The 16,281-nt window shown below is 48.1% G+C and overlaps 3 protein-coding genes across 3 annotated transcripts in view; 1 reads left to right on the top strand and 2 right to left on the bottom strand.

Annotated features, from left to right (window-relative positions):
* The window catches only part of PDAP1 (PDGFA associated protein 1), a 143,696-nt gene that overhangs the window by 16,649 nt on the left and 110,766 nt on the right, over positions 1–16,281 (bottom strand). The gene's annotated exons all lie outside the window — the stretch shown is intronic.
* On the top strand, positions 19–7,431 carry CPSF4 (cleavage and polyadenylation specific factor 4). Its single transcript, XM_075104802.1, has 8 exons — positions 19–348; positions 1,433–1,483; positions 2,005–2,157; positions 2,952–3,047; positions 3,200–3,293; positions 3,756–3,828; positions 4,726–4,818; positions 6,193–7,431. The coding sequence occupies exons 1-8, from the start codon at positions 246–248 to the stop codon at positions 6,259–6,261; spliced, it is 732 nt and encodes a 243-aa protein (XP_074960903.1). The 5' UTR covers positions 19–245; the 3' UTR covers positions 6,262–7,431.
* Positions 8,542–10,299, bottom strand: ATP5MF (ATP synthase membrane subunit f). Its single transcript, XM_075104807.1, has 4 exons — positions 10,233–10,299; positions 10,039–10,146; positions 9,087–9,203; positions 8,542–8,714 (listed from the first exon to the last, which is right to left on the bottom strand). Exons 1-4 carry the CDS (start codon positions 10,246–10,248, stop codon positions 8,686–8,688), a joined length of 270 nt encoding a protein of 89 aa, XP_074960908.1. The 5' UTR covers positions 10,249–10,299; the 3' UTR covers positions 8,542–8,685.

Genomic DNA, 16,281 nt, shown 5'->3' with positions numbered 1-16,281 from the left:
GTCGGCGGGGTGGGGGGGGAGGAGGTCAGAGGTGACTCCCGCCATTCCGCGGCGGGTCGGGTGGTGCGGGGCGGTGCGGGGCGGCGGGAGCTGCCGCCGCCGCCTCCCCCCCCCCCCCCCCCCCTCAGGCACTGCCGGCGCGGAGCGGAGCGGGGCGGGCCGGGCCATCCCGGGCCCGGCCGCCCACCACCACCGCCACCATACCCCCCCTTCCTTCCCGCTGCCGCCGCCCCCCGGCCGCCACCATGCAGGAGCTCATCGCCAGCGTGGATCACATCAAGTTCGACCTGGAGCTGGCCGTGGAGCAGCAGCTGGGGGCGCAGCCCTTGCCCTTCCCCGGCATGGACAGTGCGTGCGGGCACCGGGCGCGGCGCGGCTCCCTCCCCCCCGGGGTGCTCGGGGCCGGGCCGGGCCTCCCGCCCGCCCGGAGGGGCCCGGGTTTGGCTGGGCTGGGCTGGGCTGGGCTGGGCTAGGCTGGGCTGGGAGGGAGGTTTCCGGGGGTCTGAGCACCTTGCTGGCTTCTTAGCCTCAAATCCACCCCCCTTCTCCTTCCTGCTGCGAGGTTTACCCTCTCAGTCCTCATGTTTTTCCTCTTTTAATTAACGGAAGCTGCCATTAGCGCCCAGCCAGGCTGGAAAATTAAAGTTGAGGCGTTATCGTGAACAAACATCACTTTCCTGCACAGTACCTTATTATTTTTTCGTTCCCTTTTGACATATGAGGTATTTTGATGGCATTATGGAGACTTGTTGCCAGGGCTGTAAGTACAGGGTTCACTGACATGATTAACTTCACAGCAGAGAAAAATCCAGTCAATAAAACCTAGATATCTGAAAAGCAAAATAGCAAAAGTCTTATGGAGACTTCATCTTTAGGTATATCCATGGCCTGGCCTCTGAACCTTTTCCTTCAGCCTAATAACCTGCCGTAGGTAGTGTCAGGAGACTTGTAGTTTGCTGAAATTTTCTGGCCGGGCTACTAAACTTGTGGTTTAATTTTGTTGAATGTCGTGATACCTGTTGGTCAGGATCAGCAAGGGATAACACAATGACAGTTGTTTCAGGCAGTTCTGGTCAAAAAATATAAGACTGTCATTGCCAGAACCCTATAAATACAGGGCTTGCTGACATGATTCTGTTCTATGATTGACTTAACAGCAGAGAAAAATCCAGTCAATAAAACCTAGGTATCTGAAAAGCAAAACAAGCACCAAACCTCTGCAAATTCCCCTTGATATCCCCCAAGACAGATACCGATATTTGCGAGGGCCAGACTTGAACAAGGAACTTACATGGGAAAGTAAATTCCCCAACCCAGAACACTGCTTTTCTTTTTATGTTAAGGACCAGATTGTCTTTTTAGGGAAGGAAATATTTTAAAAGTTGATGCAAAACTTTTTAAAATTAATTATATTTATTTGTTCTCTCCACAGAATCGGGCGCAGCTGTCTGTGAATTTTTTTTAAAGGCGGCATGCGGAAAAGGCAAGTAATATTTCCAATAAAATTATAGTCATGGGGGTGGAGGGGGGGAACTACATTTTTCTACCATGGTCTACAGCACTCTCTTTTTTTGTAAAGATGAGGGGATGACCTAGATGCAGGATAAAACTGAAGGATGTTGGAATAACTGCAGCAGTTGTGAAATAATGGTATTTTTTTAAGAGGCTGGGAGGCAAATAAGCAAAGCTGCCGGTAAAGGAAGGCTTGAACTTACCATGCACAGACCTTGCTGTGGACGTGCCTGTATTAGCTGCTGTGGTTCATGGTTGCCAGGATTAAGAGCTGGAGACTACGTTGCTTAGCTCCTTAGAGGGTAACATAAGACTTTTCTGGAACTCCCTGTTTTGCTGTTGCCACTAAAGGCTAAATTCGTAGGAAAATGTGATGTGTTCTGAAACCCTTCTTGCAGAGGGGGATGAGGTGTTGCTGTTGTCCTGTGCCTTCATGTGCCGTAGATTTTAATTGTTCTTTTTTCCCCTTCTCCTTGTCCCGTCTTTCTGCAGGAGGCATGTGTCCATTCCGACACATCAGTGGGGAAAAGACAGTTGTTTGCAAACACTGGCTACGAGGACTGTGCAAAAAGGGAGACCAGTGCGAGTTTCTGCATGAGTACGACATGACCAAGATGCCTGAGTGTTACTTCTACTCCAAATTTGGTAAGGGGCATTGTAGCTCCTACTTAGCCTTCCTCGCTGGCGTGGGAGCCTGGTGAAGAGGATCCTGGTACATCCCTCTCATCTGTTTTCAAAGCATTAACAGTTCTTATGTGTCTGATGATATTGTTAGATCATACTTTTCCAGATCTGCTTAGTCCTTCACCTTATTATCCCCCCTAAACTTGTGACATATTGTAGATGTCTTCTCTCTCAAGAGCTTTGTCCCTTGGGGGAAGAGGGGGGAAGTTCAAGTTTTTACTGGGTTTTGTGTCTTATGTCCTGCTTTGGGTATCAGATGAGTAGGCTGAGCAGTTGGTCTTTGCATGACTCTTATTTTGGGGAGTTGACGAGCAGCAGAGGGCATGGGGGTGCAAAACTTTTATGCACTTGCTTTCCAGCTCTGGAGATCTGGACATAATGAGGCAACTTGCTGTCAGAAACTTACAGTCTTGTAGGTTTCCTTGGATTGAGGTTAGTGCGCAATTTGTAGTTTCTCCACGCTTCTGGTGCACTAAATGTTTGGTTTTTGTTATCATGACTGCTCTTTCAAATTTAGTTTCCGCATTGTTTTTAAAAGCACACGTAAATAATCCAGCCTGGTAGAACTTTACCCACCGGGGGTGAGTCCTTGGTGTTCTTCCTCTAGGTTAAGGCAGGCAGTAAGACTGTTGTGCCTGAACTTATAAATGTTGGTAACAGCTTTGTGGGAGCTACATGATCCAGGTAATGTTTTGGGAGTCATTTGATGTTGAACCTGCACACTTGACTAAAAAGTGTGTTTGCCTTTGGTACAGGGGAATGCAGTAACAAAGAATGTCCATTCTTGCACATTGACCCGGAGTCTAAGATCAAAGACTGTCCCTGGTATGACAGAGGCTTCTGTAAACATGGTATGTATGTCGCACAGTTGCTGCTTCTGTGGCTATAAATCAAGGGTAGGGTCCTGCTATTCTTTCTTTGCGTGATCTGCTTGCGTGCCTGCTACTATGGAGCGCTGGGGTACGTGCATGTGGAACGTGAACGGCTGAGCTTTGTGTTGCAGGTCCCCTCTGCAGACACCGGCATACTCGAAGAGTCATTTGTGTGAATTACCTAGTAGGATTCTGTCCGGAGGGGCCTACCTGTAAATTCATGCAGTGAGTACGCTTCCAGGCTTGTCCTGTAATCTCGTGTTTCCCTTGTAATCCAGTATTTGTCAAAGGAGGGTGTGCTGGTGCTTCCCAAAGGCTTTGGAAATTTGGCCCATGTTTAGTTTGTACCGGTTTGAGGATATGGGGCAGGGCCTCTTCGGGGAGTTACCGGTAAGACTCTGCAGCGGTGATCAGATGCCACCACTGCAGTGGGATCAGGTGGGTTTATATTCCAGAAGACCTCACAGGTAGAGGGGATACACTACGTACTGGATTGTCATTTTTGTGTACGAGGTTACTGAGCATCAGAATGCGAAGAGGAGTGGGGAGGGGGGAGTGCTATTTCCTGTCAGCCAAATTTAATTGGCTGAATGTTTGTTTCCGTTGTTTGGAGTTATTTGGCTGAGCTGATGGTAAAACGTTGGCATGTGATTTGAGAATCAATTTTCTTGTTTCCGTCTAAACCAGCCCTCGGTTTGAACTGCCAATGGGAACCACAGAGCAACCACCACTGCCTCAGCCGACACAAACACAGCAAAAGGTACACAATTCCCCCGCCTCCCCTACGCACCCAGCCCCAAAGCATTTCCCACAGTGATTTAAAAGAGGGTACGTTGTCTAGTGGTCAGAACTAGACAGCTGGGCTCTTGGACTTGGCTTGCTGGAAGCCTCTGGAGAAATTCTCATTGAATGAGGGAAAACCTTTCCTATTTTACAGCAGGGTGTGATATTCTTTTCTGATTAAGAACTTGTAGACAAAATCCTAATAAAGCACAAAGCACTGTCCCTTGTCTCTCCTCCTCCCAGCCCTCTATGTTCCACTGTCTGGTCACGACAGACTTCTGCCTTCATCCTGGGACCCTGGTGTTTTGTTTTGCTTTGCTCTGTTTCTCCCCTCTCCTTGGTTAACCCTTTCAGTCGGTAGCGCTATCCTCCAGCTCAGCAGCCAGCAGCAGCACTTCTGTTGCTTGGGCTACTCCCTGGAAGGGAGGGTGCTGTGCAAGAACTAAGCAGTGAGCAGCCCAGGGTGCTGTTATAGTGATGAAAGCCCTACAACTGCTTGACCTGTACGTGGAGATCTAGTCACAGAACACTCCCACGTTACACAGAAGCAGATCGTATGTGGCTGCGCAGCAATCTGCCAGTTTTTGTTATCTGCATGACATCTCTCAGTGATGGCAATGATATTATAGCAGCCTAAACCTACTCTCTAAGTCTGCTTTCCAGAGAAAAGCAGGATTGCTGGGCTTTGTAAGCCTCAGTGCTTGATTTCTTCTCTCCAGTGCTCCAGCTGGCAGAGCACTCACGCACAGATTTGGAGATGAATTGATCATTTGATATATGGGGTGCTGTTTTTCCCATCTTAACAAAATAACAACCATAAAGGTCTTTATCCTCGATGCACTTAACGAGTCAGAACTCTTCTCCTAACCAACAGAGGACACCCCAAGTCATCGGAGTCATGCAGTCTCAAAATAACAACACTGGGAACAGAGGACCCCGGCCGTTGGAGCAGGTCACCTGCTACAAGGTAATTCAGAGGGGAGGGACGAGGAGGGAAAGCAGAGAGTGCTAGGTTTCAGAACTAGAGAGCGCACGTCACCTGGACTACGGCGTGCTGCTTTGCTGCTGGCCGCTTGGCACGGGCAAAGGAAGGGACTGTTGTGATGAGGGCTGTTGGTCCTGCAAAAGGGTTTTTCACAGTGTGAACAGGTTCGCGAAACATGCGCTCTGTGCAACAGACATTGCATTTTGTGCGTGGATGCAGCTGTGGGAATTAGTGTTGAGTTCTGAGGCCTTGAGGTCACTGGTTTGCCAGCTTGTGGACTGGCTGTGACAATTAAGGCTTCTGTAGGACCAGCTTTGCTCATCTGCTAATAAATGGGAAGCCCTACCACAATGACAGTTAAAGGAGACTGGCAAACTACATTTCAAAATAAGAACTAATATTAGTCTTGTCTCATGAGTTAATTTGCTTATACTTGGTGATTTTCTTCTCCCCTGTTAACATGGGAGTTCTTTGCGAGTAGCAGAAATGGAATATACAAAGACTGTTGAGTATTTCAGCTGCAGACGCACCGCGTCACTGTCAAACCAAGGAATGAGTTATTTACCTCGGTTGCTCATTGAGGAGCCCCGGTAAAACTTTGACACAATCGAGTTTCAATCTTGGGTTATTTTTCCACAAAAGCCCCAACCCCAGCCTCTAGAAAAAGGGCAAAGAATCTCCCTGTCCCTTCAGCTTTGACAGTTTTGTTGTACATGCCAACTTCTGGGCCTTAGGTGCTTGTTTGGGTAAAAATGATTGTGATTGGGCAGGGATATTAAGTAGCTGAATCCATTTCACTGGAAATCTTTAGTAGCTGCCTATTATTTTAGCTGCAAGTAAATTGCATATCTGGAGAATGCTGTAGTGTCAGATACTGGCATTTCTGTCTGGGCTTGAATAGCTTCACGGTGCAAAGTCGTGAATCTCCCATTCAGACGCACCTTTCTCTGTCTAATTCAGGATGGCCGATCAGGAGAAACCCTGCGTATCTCTGCTGTAGCGCGTAGCAGATGGTGTAGTCTCGGAAGCGTCCAACACTGACATTCTCCTTGCGTGTTGCAGCCCTTGGCTGTTTGTAGTGGTGTGCTGGGAGCTCTCTCCTTTATAGTGCGTTATAATGATGTGGCATCAGGTTGCTCCCAGCACAGCAGCAGCTTTTGCTCCAACGAGTAGATACAGCCCGTAGTCATGTCCCTTCTGACACTGTGTTTCGCTTCACCTGCTAAATGCTGCGTCTTCCATACGCGGAAAAGCTTCCAAACCGGAACAGTTGCCGGCTACCTTAACAAAGGCAGATAGAGGGGAAAAAAGCTGTAACTGTGTAATAACTTCTCTCTTCCTTTCTTTCTCTTTTAGTGTGGTGAAAAAGGTCATTATGCCAACAGATGCACCAAAGGACACCTGGCCTTTCTCAGTGGACAGTGAAAGAGCCGAACGAAGAGTGCAAGGGAGCTATTAACACTGAGAAAAGGTTTCTGCCTGTCTCGAACTATTAATCAGGTTGTTTTTTAATGCCATTACTGAAAGAACCGGTCAGAGGCTGGCTGCTGCTAAGCAACATTTTTGTAATTGTCCACAACTTTTTTTTTATGTTTTAACCTTTTTAAAAATAGATTTTGGCCTCCGCCTATTTTCATTGAGCCCTGCTGAAGGGTAGATCTAACAGCCAATAGATATGCAAACCCCTCACCCGTGCGGCACTCTACGTAAACGCATCTTTTCGCCAGTGTTTCTTTAAAGTGTTTTCCTTCTACCACTTCTCTTTGGAGAACCTGCAGCGTTTCAGCCCTCTCTGTGGAAGCAGGAAGACTGACTGGGAAAACTTAATACTTGAAATGCCTTCCCTTCAGTGAGGAAGCAGGGATTCTGCTGTCCTGTAGCTCTTAAAAAGCAAAGTATGTTCCCAGCCCCAGCCTGTCGTAGTCGGTAAGCTTGTCCTGGTGGCTGACTTAACGCGTCACGTACGTCAGGCTGTAAAACTTGCCCACTTGCTTTGTTTCTGTGCTTCTTGCTGTACTGAAGGTTAGAAATTAATCTTCTGGGTGAGAACCGATCAAGGGGAGAATAAATTGGCATCTCAGTGGTTAGCCAAACTGTGAGGAACGATGATTGTAGGAAAGCTGCAACCGTGCTCATTACCCACTTGCAAAAAGCAAGAGGGGGAATGAACACAGCTGGAAGGGTCAGAATAGGAGAGCCTTGCCTCAGCGCCCCGGTCGTCCAGCTCACACTGAGCGGGTATTTCCATAGCCTAGAGAACACCAGGAAATGGAGATGTATATTCTCATGGAACACTGCTTTTAGAAGTGGTAGAGCATTCTTCTGAAAGCAATTTTAGCAAGCCAAAACCCATTCATTTTGTGAGAAGAGTATTTCAAAAGGGCCAATGATAAAATGTGAATTAAAAAACAAAAACAAAAACAACCAAACAATTGCACCTACGATATGAGCCTTATTGATTCTAACCCATTTGCTGACTGCCTTTATACTTTGTTTTTATTGAAATGTACTGATGGAAAAACCTGGCTGTGAATTATTATTTTTTTTTTAAGAACAAGGTAATATGACTAGATTAAGAGAAGTGACCGGAGCCTATGTTGGTTTGAATACTGCGGTTATTTCACTGTGGAGAGTTGGAGTCAGTTAAAGTAGAAGTTTCAAGTCTCGGTGACTGTGGTGTGACAGGCTTTTCCTGCCACGTTTGCCCCCAGAGGCTGAACAGCAGCCAGACTACGAGATGTGGTATCTGTGTGTGACTAGGCATGTGGAAAGGGAGCTGCACCGCTTGCGTGTCTGGCTGTCTCCCCCGTCTAGCTCAGGGGTTCATGGTCTTCACCGCCTGAAGAGATGTCTTCCAAAACCAAAAGCCTTCCTGTTACCACTGAAGCACCTGAGAGATTCTTTGTATGCCTTAAGAAGCGGTTTTCGTTCTCCCTCCTGTTCAGAAAAGGATCCCGCCAGTTCTGCTGGCAGAGCCCGGCTGCAGTTTCAGGTGTTGGCAGGCAGCGGCGTGCGGGTGGGGGGCGCTGCCTTAGCAGGGTGCACGAGGGTCGCCAGCTGGGGCCAAACCCACAGATGCTCCTTTAAGCTGCGTTTATGCACGTTAAACTTCTCACCACTGCATTTAAGTCAGAAAACAAAGTTCTCCTTTAGTTTAACTTCATAGACCTTTGTTATATTAAAGGTCTTTTAAACATCTACCTCTTCAGAATAACCTCCCAGCTTCTTTTCATAATGAAAGTAGGCAGAGTTCGGATAGAAATGGGTTATCAGAGGTCAGAGGCATTAGCATCCCAGTGACAGAACGGGAGTTGCAGACCTCCTTAAAGCTCGGCTTAAAGCCGATCTCATCCGAGGCAGTGCTCTCAAATGATGGAAAACTGCCCGAATACCTACAGTCCCCAGGTGCCAGCCTGACTGAGAATCATAAACAAGCCTCTTAAAGCTCAGATACTGTTCTTTCAAATCAAAATACTATATCCAACCTCTACATAATGGCCATTAAGAAGCAATCCAATGCTTTTTACTTTTATCAAACAGTTACATAGCAATCAACTGCAATAGATTCCCCTGTTCAGAACGCAACCCAAGCGGCAGATGCTTTCCCAGCCATCTCTGAACTTATCCTTGAGGGGTGAAACTCTACGAAGACGAACTCGCTTGTACAGCACAATTAACAGGTCAGTTATGAGAGTGCCAGCTCAGTACATTTATAGTGTATGCACTTTATTATTGGCCATAATAGTACAGATTTTAATCTGAATAGTTCCGATGTCTTCTGTCAGGATAACTGTTCCAGTAGCCAAGTCTTGTTCAAGAGGTCTACCTTCGCTTTCTGAAATCCCCACTTCAGTGGTACTTCCTGTGGCAGTCATGCTCTGTATCATTCAAAGAAAAGCAAGGTAATTTTACTGAAGTCACAAGAAAAACAAAACCACCACACCTGAAATTACAGGAAAGAAAGTGCTCTAAAAAAATCTGAGCATGTAGTTTCTAAGTACTGTCAGGTTAGACAGGCAACAAGATCTAGGTTTTCTTCGTCACCAAGAAAATACTGGCCATCTGATAACTTACTAAAAGCATTCCAGTTCTCTACAGCTAGAAGTCTGCTCACCCACATTCCCGGATTCAAGCAGCAATGGTTAGCTGTCTTTCGTTTTATTTCTAAAAGCAGCAGCAGATTGTTTTTATTGCCCCAAGCGCTCTTCCAAGCTGCACTGTACATGTTCAGCCGTACTGCTTTTACTTACTCAGGTGACTGTAGCTCCAGATGTAGCTGATAACAACGTAACCAGCAAGCACCATGGACACACCGCCGATGCCCCCTTTCTTGACATTGATATATTTATTGTAGTATCTCTCGTAACCTGTGTAGGAGAAAAGTTTCCACGGCAGTCAGATGAGTTGTGTATTTTTTTGTGTCAGAAAGCAGCAGCCTGGTTTCACAGGACTTCAGGAAAATGTTTCTAATGAAAGATGTGAGGGTCTCAGAAGCAAGTCTGAGAAGGCAACCTGTGTGTTACTTCAGCAAAGTGAACTCGAGTTAACAGCCCTAAGCCTTAAAAAAAAAAAAAAAGGGGGGGGGGGAGGGGGGAAGCACTATTTATCATTTTCCCCTAAACATTATTGTGACTTTCATGAGCTCAAGCTGCTTTGCAATTACTTAGTTCTTTCATACTAGTGTATGGACATTATGTAGTCACTTGCATTTAGTATTTTGTGTTTAAATCTACCTGACTGCCTAATCTGTATCTATGGCAAAGAGCATCAGTCAGAACTTTTGTTAAGCGATCTATAAAAGCCCTGTATCCATCTTTAGGGATCAGTTGCATTATTTTTATTGTGCTGTTGGGAAACCTCAAGATTTTCAGCAAATAGGTTCAGGAGTCAGGAATGAGGTCACCGAATTTCCTTTTTATACAAGAAGGACTACTGAAAACAAACCTCTGGCGGATAAAGCTCATACAAGAAACAAATTTACAGGTGGGAGAAGAAGCCGCTACAGGCGGCACTGTGCTGGGAAAGCAAAAATCGCCACGGAGCAACCCCCGTGGTGCTGGATCCCCCTGCCACGACCAACTGCCACTGCAGCAGCCTGAGGTGCTCCGTCGGGAGGAGGGATTCCCCCCTCCAGCCCTCGGCCGGCCGAGGGGCCGCGGAGCCCTCTCCTCAGGGTGGGCAGCCCCCCTCCGCCCCCCTCACCTCTTCGCAGGGCCGCCGTGATGCCGCCGGGGGTGAAGTCCCTCATGGCCACCCAGGTGGGCAGCTGGCCCAGCTTCACGTCCATCAGCTTCATGTCCTTGAGGGGAACTGCGGCACAGAGAGAGACACAGCCTGATCAGTGGGGAAGAGGGAGGGCGGCAGCCGCGGTCACCTTGGCGGCCCGCGACACTCACCCGGCGGCTGCGCCATCTTGCCGCTGCTGCCCTGCGGGGGAAGGCGGGACGGGGCGCGCCGCGGAGGCTCACGGGAGGAAGGTCAAGGAATCCGGATGTTGGGGGTTTGGCGCCGGGCTGGCGCCATGTTGGGCGGGTCGCGCTATCCGGTTCCCCCCCCCCCCCACCCCCTCAGGACGGGCTCACTGAGGAGGTGTCGGCCCCGGAGTCGCCTTGTCCCTGACCCATCTCCTCACCGGCGGGTCGGTGCCCCAGTGGGGGCTGCACACGCTGCCCCAGTTGCCAAAGCCACTGCGGTGAGGCCTGGGCGTGTGGGGCCCTGTTGCAGGGCTGGGGACACCCAAAGGGGTTTTCCTTCCTTATCCCACTCCAGCAGGTCTCACAGAATCACAGAACGGTGGGGGTTGGAAGGGCCCTCTGGAGCTCACCCCGTCCCACCCCCTGCTTGAGCAGGCACCCCCAGAGCAGGGGCACAGGGCCGCGTCCAGGCGGGGGGTGAATGTCTCCAGGGAAGGGACCCCACAGCCTCTCTGGGCAGCCTGTGCCCCTGCTCTGGCACCCGCACAGGGAAGGGGTTTGTCCTCATGTTCAGGTGGAACTTCCCGTGTTCCAGCTTGTGCCCGTTGCCCCTTGGCCTGTTGTTGGGCGTCACTGAAAAGAGCCCGGCCCCATCCCCCTGACACCCACCCTTTAGATATTTATAAGCACTGATGAGATCCCCCTCAGGCTTCTTTTCTCCAGGCTGAACAAGCCCGGGTCTCTCAGCCTTTCCTCCCAAGGGAGATGCTCCAGTCCCTGATCCCCTTGGCAGCTCTGCGCTGGCCTTGCTCCAGCAGTTCCCTGTCCTTGAACTGGGGGGACCTAGAACTGGACAGAGACGTGGTCTCATTAAGGCAGAGTAGAGCGGGAGGAGAACCTCCTAGTCTCCTCAGCGGCTGGGTCCCTTTCCAGTCATCCAGCAATACCGGACAACCCATGCCGGGTGTCCTCCGATGCCTCAGGGCAGGCCAGTGCCTTGCCATATGTTGCGGGGTGTTGGGTGCCGGTGCTTGCCAGCGCTGCAGACTGTGAGAAAATAGCAGAGAGAGAAAAATTCACAAGTCTTCATCAGCACCGCCACAAGACTTCATCAGCAGCCTTTTGGGGGCTGCTGTTATCCCACAAATGAACCTTTTCCAGAGTGCTCTGATGAAGTCACCATTCTTAACGCTGTAAATGTTTATTCCCAGGTAGTACGTACAGCACCATGCATTTAAATTTGTTATCATCTGTTGTAATGTAAGAAATTAGGGCTTCTCAGACCTCTTCCAGGGGTTACCTGCCCTGTCCCGGTGGCTTCAATGTGAGGGGAGGAACGTCAGACTGCATTTTTCACTGCGTTGTTTTAGGTGACAGATGAATAATGTATCGTGTGGTCCCATTTCAGTGCCCACTCAGGACTTTTCCCTGTGGGAATATGCTGCATTTTACTACAGCTCCTCTGCAAGGATGTCAAAGGCAAAAGGAGAGGCGGGGCCTTGGTTTATGGGGGATGCAAACCTGCATGACCAGCGCAGCTGAATAAGTAACATATGAGGACGTGCAGATGAAGACTACTTTCGCCTTCCTGCCGTAAGAAAAAGCCACTCGGATTTATTTCACGTTGCCCACCTGCCTTTCTGGGGGATGGAGTGGATGCAGGCCCCCAGAAGAACCACCCCGAGCAGATAAAACACCTGCAGAGCCAGTCGTGGTGGGACGAGGGTGGGTCGTGGGGAAGAGGACTCCAGCAGGTGTCACCCGCACTTAGCAGAATGCAGCTGCGGGGAAGATGCTCTCCATTAGCCTGACCTCTAGAGGTTTTAAATTGTATCATTCAGGTTCATAAAATAGTGTCAGGTTTTGTTTATTGTGCTGAATCTGGAAAGCAAGGTGATACAGCAGTAAACAGGGAGCAGCCATCCGCCGCTCTTTCTGACAGGTGAGCCAGGACCCCAGTTTTCCTAGATATTAAATCTCCATCCCACAGAGGACTGTTAGAATGGATCAGAGATGATGAAGACTAAATTAAGGGGGCCCACAGGGCTCCTACGTAAACACTGAACTACTAATCTCCATGGCTTTTACTTCTCTTAGGTCGCAGAGTCTTACTCCACATGCCTTCCTCCTGCCACTATGGGATTCTTGCATTATAATCTGCAGGGATTGTGTTACCTGCTATTAAACGAGTTGAGGCGTGGGACCTCAGTTGTCTCAAGAGAAGATAGTACTCCGTAATGCACCTTACTCTGAGGCTGGTATGCATGTCTACCTTCAGCCTCTATTTTACTGAAATTAGTTTATTTACATTGAATAGTGCTCTCCCCTAACATAAAAATAAAAGCAGAAGGAATAGATTAATGCCTGTTATTTTCTTTTACTTATTAACAGAAAGTAGGATTAGGGAAGTGTAGTGTGCCTGATACTTGAAGAAAAGGTTCCAAATTTAGTCCCTGTTAAAGGGGTTAAAAGTCTTCTTATTAAATAGCCTTTATTCTATTACTGGACTTTACTGGTAACTGTAATTTTATTGCTGAAGTGTCCCCTGATGAACTACTATGTGGCCTTTTTACTGTACTTGCATAAAAGCAAGCTTCAAACTTGCCTCCCTCATTCTTGTAAGGCAACCTTTTGTTTTAAATGGGATTACTCATGCTAGGCAGATCAATTCACCTACAGGAAAAAGTGCCAGTGGTGGGTGCCTCATTTTAAGGAGTTTCCTGCAGAGCAGAAGAGCACATAGAGTTGCTCAAACTGCTTTATAGCCAGATCTGGGGAAATTTGGTTTGTTGGGGTGGGAATGGAAGTCCATAACAAGGATACATCTGCAATGCAATTGGGAACCGCAATGACCTAAACTTTGGCTGCTCTGGTAGAATAAGAGAGGAGCGGTGCTGTTGTCTTTATGCCATCTTACTCCTGAACCAAGCAGGAAGAGTTAAATGGCACAGATGTGCGGGAGGTTTTGTAACACACGTTTCCTCCCTTTGACCCGTGTTTCTGGCCAAAATTCAGGGTCTTATTGGTTGATCTAGGCTGGAGGAGGAGGGAGGAAGAAAGGTATTTCTGCTGTATTTCTGTTTGCTGGCGAGAATGCTCACAGCCCTCCTTCTGAGCTCAGAAGAAATCACGCAGTTGAGGGCCAGTTTCTTTGCTTATAGCTCCAGACCTGCTCCAGGCAGCAATGTGACCCCAAATCCCTGTTTCTTGTATTCAGTCCAGGTTTTGTATCAATGATTGTTCAGGCTGTTTGAAGTTTCCGTTCCATGCCTGTTTCAATATGCTGTCTTGCTGTCTCCTCCTCCACCTGAACCGTCCTTTTAGTATCCTACCCAAAACTGTCCTCCCAGAGCCTTCAGGTACTTGAGCAATCTTGCATTGTGGGTGGAAACAGACTTAATGTCTGCCTCAGCTACCCGCAATAAAAGAATGCAGTTAAACCTACCAGTTTCAAGAAGGTTTAACCCAACCTATAAAAATAAAAGCCTAATGGAGTGCTGCCCTGAGGTTTGCATCTTCCTGAGGACCCCTCTAGAAAATGCTGTGAAGTTTATAAGTAATGGCATGGAAATAATAGGGAGTACATCATTCAAAAAACCCAGAGTATTTTGCAAAGGATGTCAATAGATACAAAAGAGGTTTCCTTTTTGCAGTAGCAGCTGTAACACATAATATTGCAGCTTTCAGACCGAAGATTCAGCTGTGGCCTGAAAAGGTAAGTAACACTCTTCATTAAAGTAGCTGAAAAGGAGGATTAAAAAGCGTAACACAACCCTCCTCGGGCTGTAAGATCTTAGAAGCTGGGATCGTTTTTTCATTCTCTGTGCCACCCTTTGAAAACGCAGGGTCTCACCTGGGCTTGGTGGTCGGTGGGACGACAGTAGTACGCAGACACAGCATCCGTAGGTGTGTAAAGTAGCACAGAGCGGCCTTCAAGAAGGTCGAGAGACGAGGATTTACCTAACTGATCCTGCGCCCACTGAAACTGATGACAAAGCACCCAGCACTTTTAATAAAGGATCAAACCTACCCAAGTGGGCAGATAAGGTTCTGAAACGTGCGGTTTGGCATAGGACGCTTCTTGGCTCCTAAACACTTATTTCAACCTGCTGTCTTCCACCAGCACAGGTTAAGCGGCTGCAGCCATCAAGGAGAAAGAGAAATCATGGGATACCAGCACTTCCAGAATGTCGACGGAAGTGGCATGTTTTATCAACCAGTAATTTGGAGAAAAGTTACGGTCCCAGCTAGCTTGATCCAATTTGTTATTTTTTAATTGTGTGCATAGTTGGATGTGGTGAGAGCAGCGCAGCTGCTCAGCTTAGGTCTCAACCTCATTCATCTAAAAATGTGCTTGCAGTGGAAACCAGACTCCCGAGGTGAATAGGGTGAGAAAGGGGTGTGGAGTTTGGAATCTCTTCCATGGCCAGACTTCCTCAGGAAAATGGTGAATTGCCTTGCACATATAATAATACCTCGGGACTGACCCAGCAAAAGCAGTTGAGGGAATGAAGCGATGACCGTAAGCAGATTGCTTGCTCTCTGTTAGTCCAGAGCCATTTTCCTTAGTCAACCTCAAAACGCTTTACAAAGGAGATCACTTACCAATGATTAATAGTTTAGCATGTACATAGTTTTTTCTCCTTCGCAGCACTTGAGTATCGATGCATCTTCATGCTCCTCTGACAAAATGTGTAAGTTAATGTTGTGATTGTCTTTTCAAGTGGAGAAATTTGCGCTCTGTGTTTAGGACTGGGGAGGGGGGATTCCTCCCTCCTCCTTTTGTCCCATCCTGCTGGCCTTTGCTTGTATCTAGTGTCAGCTGCAAAAGTACCTTGTTTTGTAGGTCTTTGATCAGCCTGCTGGTTAGCTAAATATATACCTGTGGGGAGATAATTACATGCTATCAGTAGTAAAGCATAGTAAAATAATTTACGTTAATTAGAACACTTGCAAAACCAAAGCAGGGATTTTCACTAAGGTAAGTCTGCTGCAGCGACAGCTGTATCTGAGACTGCCCGCTTCCCATGGACAAACACGATAATAAAACCAGGGACCAGTAAAAACTGTTTCTTTGTGCTCAAAACAAGAGAGACATGCAGCCGCTGGGGAAGCTGTGGTGATATCGGTCCAGAAGGGCAGGGCTGAACACATCTTCCGTCTGTGCCAGCAGATCTGCATTCACGAGCATGGGGAAGGTGGGTGTGGTGGGTCCCATCTTATCAGTGTGTCGGTTCGGTGAAGTGTGAGTGGTCCAGCAGGAGGGTTGAACAAACGGCCCCCTATTATCGGGGGCGGGGGGGGGAAGATTTTGGAGACTAATTAAATAGTCTGACAGAGGCTTAAAAAAATCACCTTGTTATCATCTTTGAATCCACTGTCAGTTCCTTCAGCACAATCCTTGTACATTTCCCACATTTCCATCTGATGAAAATAGTCAGTGCTTGCATAGCTTTGCGTGGAAGTCGTGTGGAAGTTTGGCCTTCCCAGCTGAAGAAGTCAATGGCTGTTCTCCCTCTGCTGTCTTCTATCTTGGAAGAAGCTCAGTTGCTGTAATTCAGACCAAAGGCACTGGTGGGTTTGGGACATTATTGTTTCCACAGCCCTGTGGTGCCCATTGATGTTGCTTCCTGCAGATCTCAGACCAGAGCCAGCCTCCAGCACCCCAGTGCATCTCCCCAGAGCGCTTCTGGAAGGGCTTGTACCCAGGGCTTCTCTTTCTTCCTGACGCTTGCAGACGCTTAACCTGTGACAGCGAGAAGCCATCAGCCTGCAGTGTGTGCTTAGGAGCCAAGAAGCACTACTGTTTCGTTTAGCCCTCATACCGGTGGGTGAGCTGGGCATCTTTTTAGGAGACACAAAGGAATCAGGAGGTTTGGAGGGCAGCGGTGGGAGACCCACAGCTCAGCCCTCACCAGCAAATTGTCTGTAGCTCCATATGTAGCACAGGCCTTCCAGTTTGGTACCCGCACATCCAGAGAGTTAGACCATGCCTCTTTCTCCACTCAATAGATGCACTTAGCGGTACAGG

Source organism: Phalacrocorax aristotelis, chromosome 10 (genome assembly GCF_949628215.1).
Source record: "Phalacrocorax aristotelis chromosome 10, bGulAri2.1, whole genome shotgun sequence".
NCBI classification, from domain to species: Eukaryota; Metazoa; Chordata; class Aves; order Suliformes; family Phalacrocoracidae; genus Phalacrocorax; species Phalacrocorax aristotelis.
The sequence above is the reverse complement of the archived record's forward strand: the minus strand, read 5'-3'. Positions and strand labels throughout refer to the sequence as shown.

Excerpts from the sequence above, each read along its gene's own strand:
- CPSF4 (XM_075104802.1), top strand. The coding sequence starts at position 246 with ATGCAGGAGCTCATCGCCAGCGTGGATCACATCAAGTTCGACCTGGAG. Across the intron at positions 3,048-3,199 it reads CAGAGGCTTCTGTAAACATG|GTCCCCTCTGCAGACACCGG; the intron begins GTATGTATGTCG and ends TTTGTGTTGCAG. Across the intron at positions 3,829-4,725 it reads CGACACAAACACAGCAAAAG|AGGACACCCCAAGTCATCGG; the intron begins GTACACAATTCC and ends CCTAACCAACAG.
- ATP5MF (XM_075104807.1), bottom strand. Across the intron at positions 9,204-10,038 it reads CACGGCGGCCCTGCGAAGAG|GTTACGAGAGATACTACAAT; the intron begins GTGAGGGGGGCG and ends TCTCCTACACAG. Across the intron at positions 8,715-9,086 it reads CTGGAGCTACAGTCACCTGA|AGCATGACTGCCACAGGAAG; the intron begins GTAAGTAAAAGC and ends TGAATGATACAG.